The 941-nt window shown below is 51.0% G+C and overlaps 1 protein-coding gene across 1 annotated transcript in view; it reads left to right on the forward strand.

The window, feature by feature from the left end:
* Positions 1 to 404: 404 nt before the first annotated feature.
* ETH_00016455 (DNA polymerase I, putative) overlaps positions 405 to 941 on the forward strand; it is a gene marked incomplete at both ends in the record, with an annotated part of 9,820 nt that continues 9,283 nt past the window's right edge. Inside the window, one exon of the mRNA XM_013373028.1 lies at positions 405 to 438. Within this exon, the coding sequence (XP_013228482.1) occupies positions 405 to 438 (34 nt within the window). The remainder of the gene's footprint in view (positions 439 to 941) is intronic.

Raw genomic sequence — 941 nt, forward strand, 5'->3', positions numbered from 1 at the left:
CAGCAGCAGCAGCAGCAGCAGCAGCAGCAGGTGGAGGACGCGTGCCCTGAATTCGAGGAAGTGGTTGTGGCCACCGTCGACAAGGACCTCCTTCAGGTACTGGATCCTGCTGCTGCTGCTGCTGCTGCTGCTGCCTTTAGCCTCGTTGCTGCGTCTTGCGAAGGATTTCTTTCTGTCTCGCTAACTGTCTCCTCTGCAGCTTCCAGCCAGCCTGCTGCTGCTGCTGCTGCTGCTGCTGCTGCTGCAGCAGGAGGCTCCCTCGCGTAGTGCTGCTGCTGCAGTGCCACGTCTCCCTTGTTGCTGCTGCTGCTGCTGCTTTGCTGCTGCAGCTGCTGCGCTACAACCAGCTGCCCCACAGCCGCTGCCCCCGCGTGCGGCTGCTGGCTCTTCACCGCCAGGGCCAAATGCTGGACAGCCAATTCGTCAGAGACGAATATGGTGGGCCAACGCAAGGGTTTACGGTTTAGGGTTTAGGGTTTAGGGTTTAGGGTTTCTTGTGCCTAGCCCAGCCAGGTGCAGCGGGCAGTGCATTTATGTATTTCCATTTAATTGCAATTTTTTTAATCTGAAGATGCACTTTCAAAGAAATTGTTCTTGTTGAAATTTTCAAAGTTTGCTGCTGCTGCTGCTAAATTTTCAAAGTTTGCTGCTGCTGCAGCAGCAGCAGCAGCAAACTTTGAAAATTTCAACAAGAACAATTTCTTTGAAAGTGCATCTTCAGATTAAAAAAATTGCAATTAAATGGAAATACATAAATGCACTGCCCGCTGCACCTGGCTGGGCTAGGCACAAGAAACCCTAAACCCTAAACCCTAAACCCTAAACCCGAAAGAGAGGCACAAAGCTCTGTGGATCGTCTAAAAGAAATGCACTAATCACGAACATTCCAAGCCCTAAACTCTAAACTCCACCCTAAACCCTAAACTCTAAACCCTAAACCC

This window comes from Eimeria tenella, genomic scaffold (assembly GCF_000499545.2).
Source record: "Eimeria tenella Houghton genomic scaffold, Eth_scaff118, whole genome shotgun sequence".
Lineage (NCBI taxonomy): Eukaryota > Apicomplexa > Conoidasida > Eucoccidiorida > Eimeriidae > Eimeria > Eimeria tenella.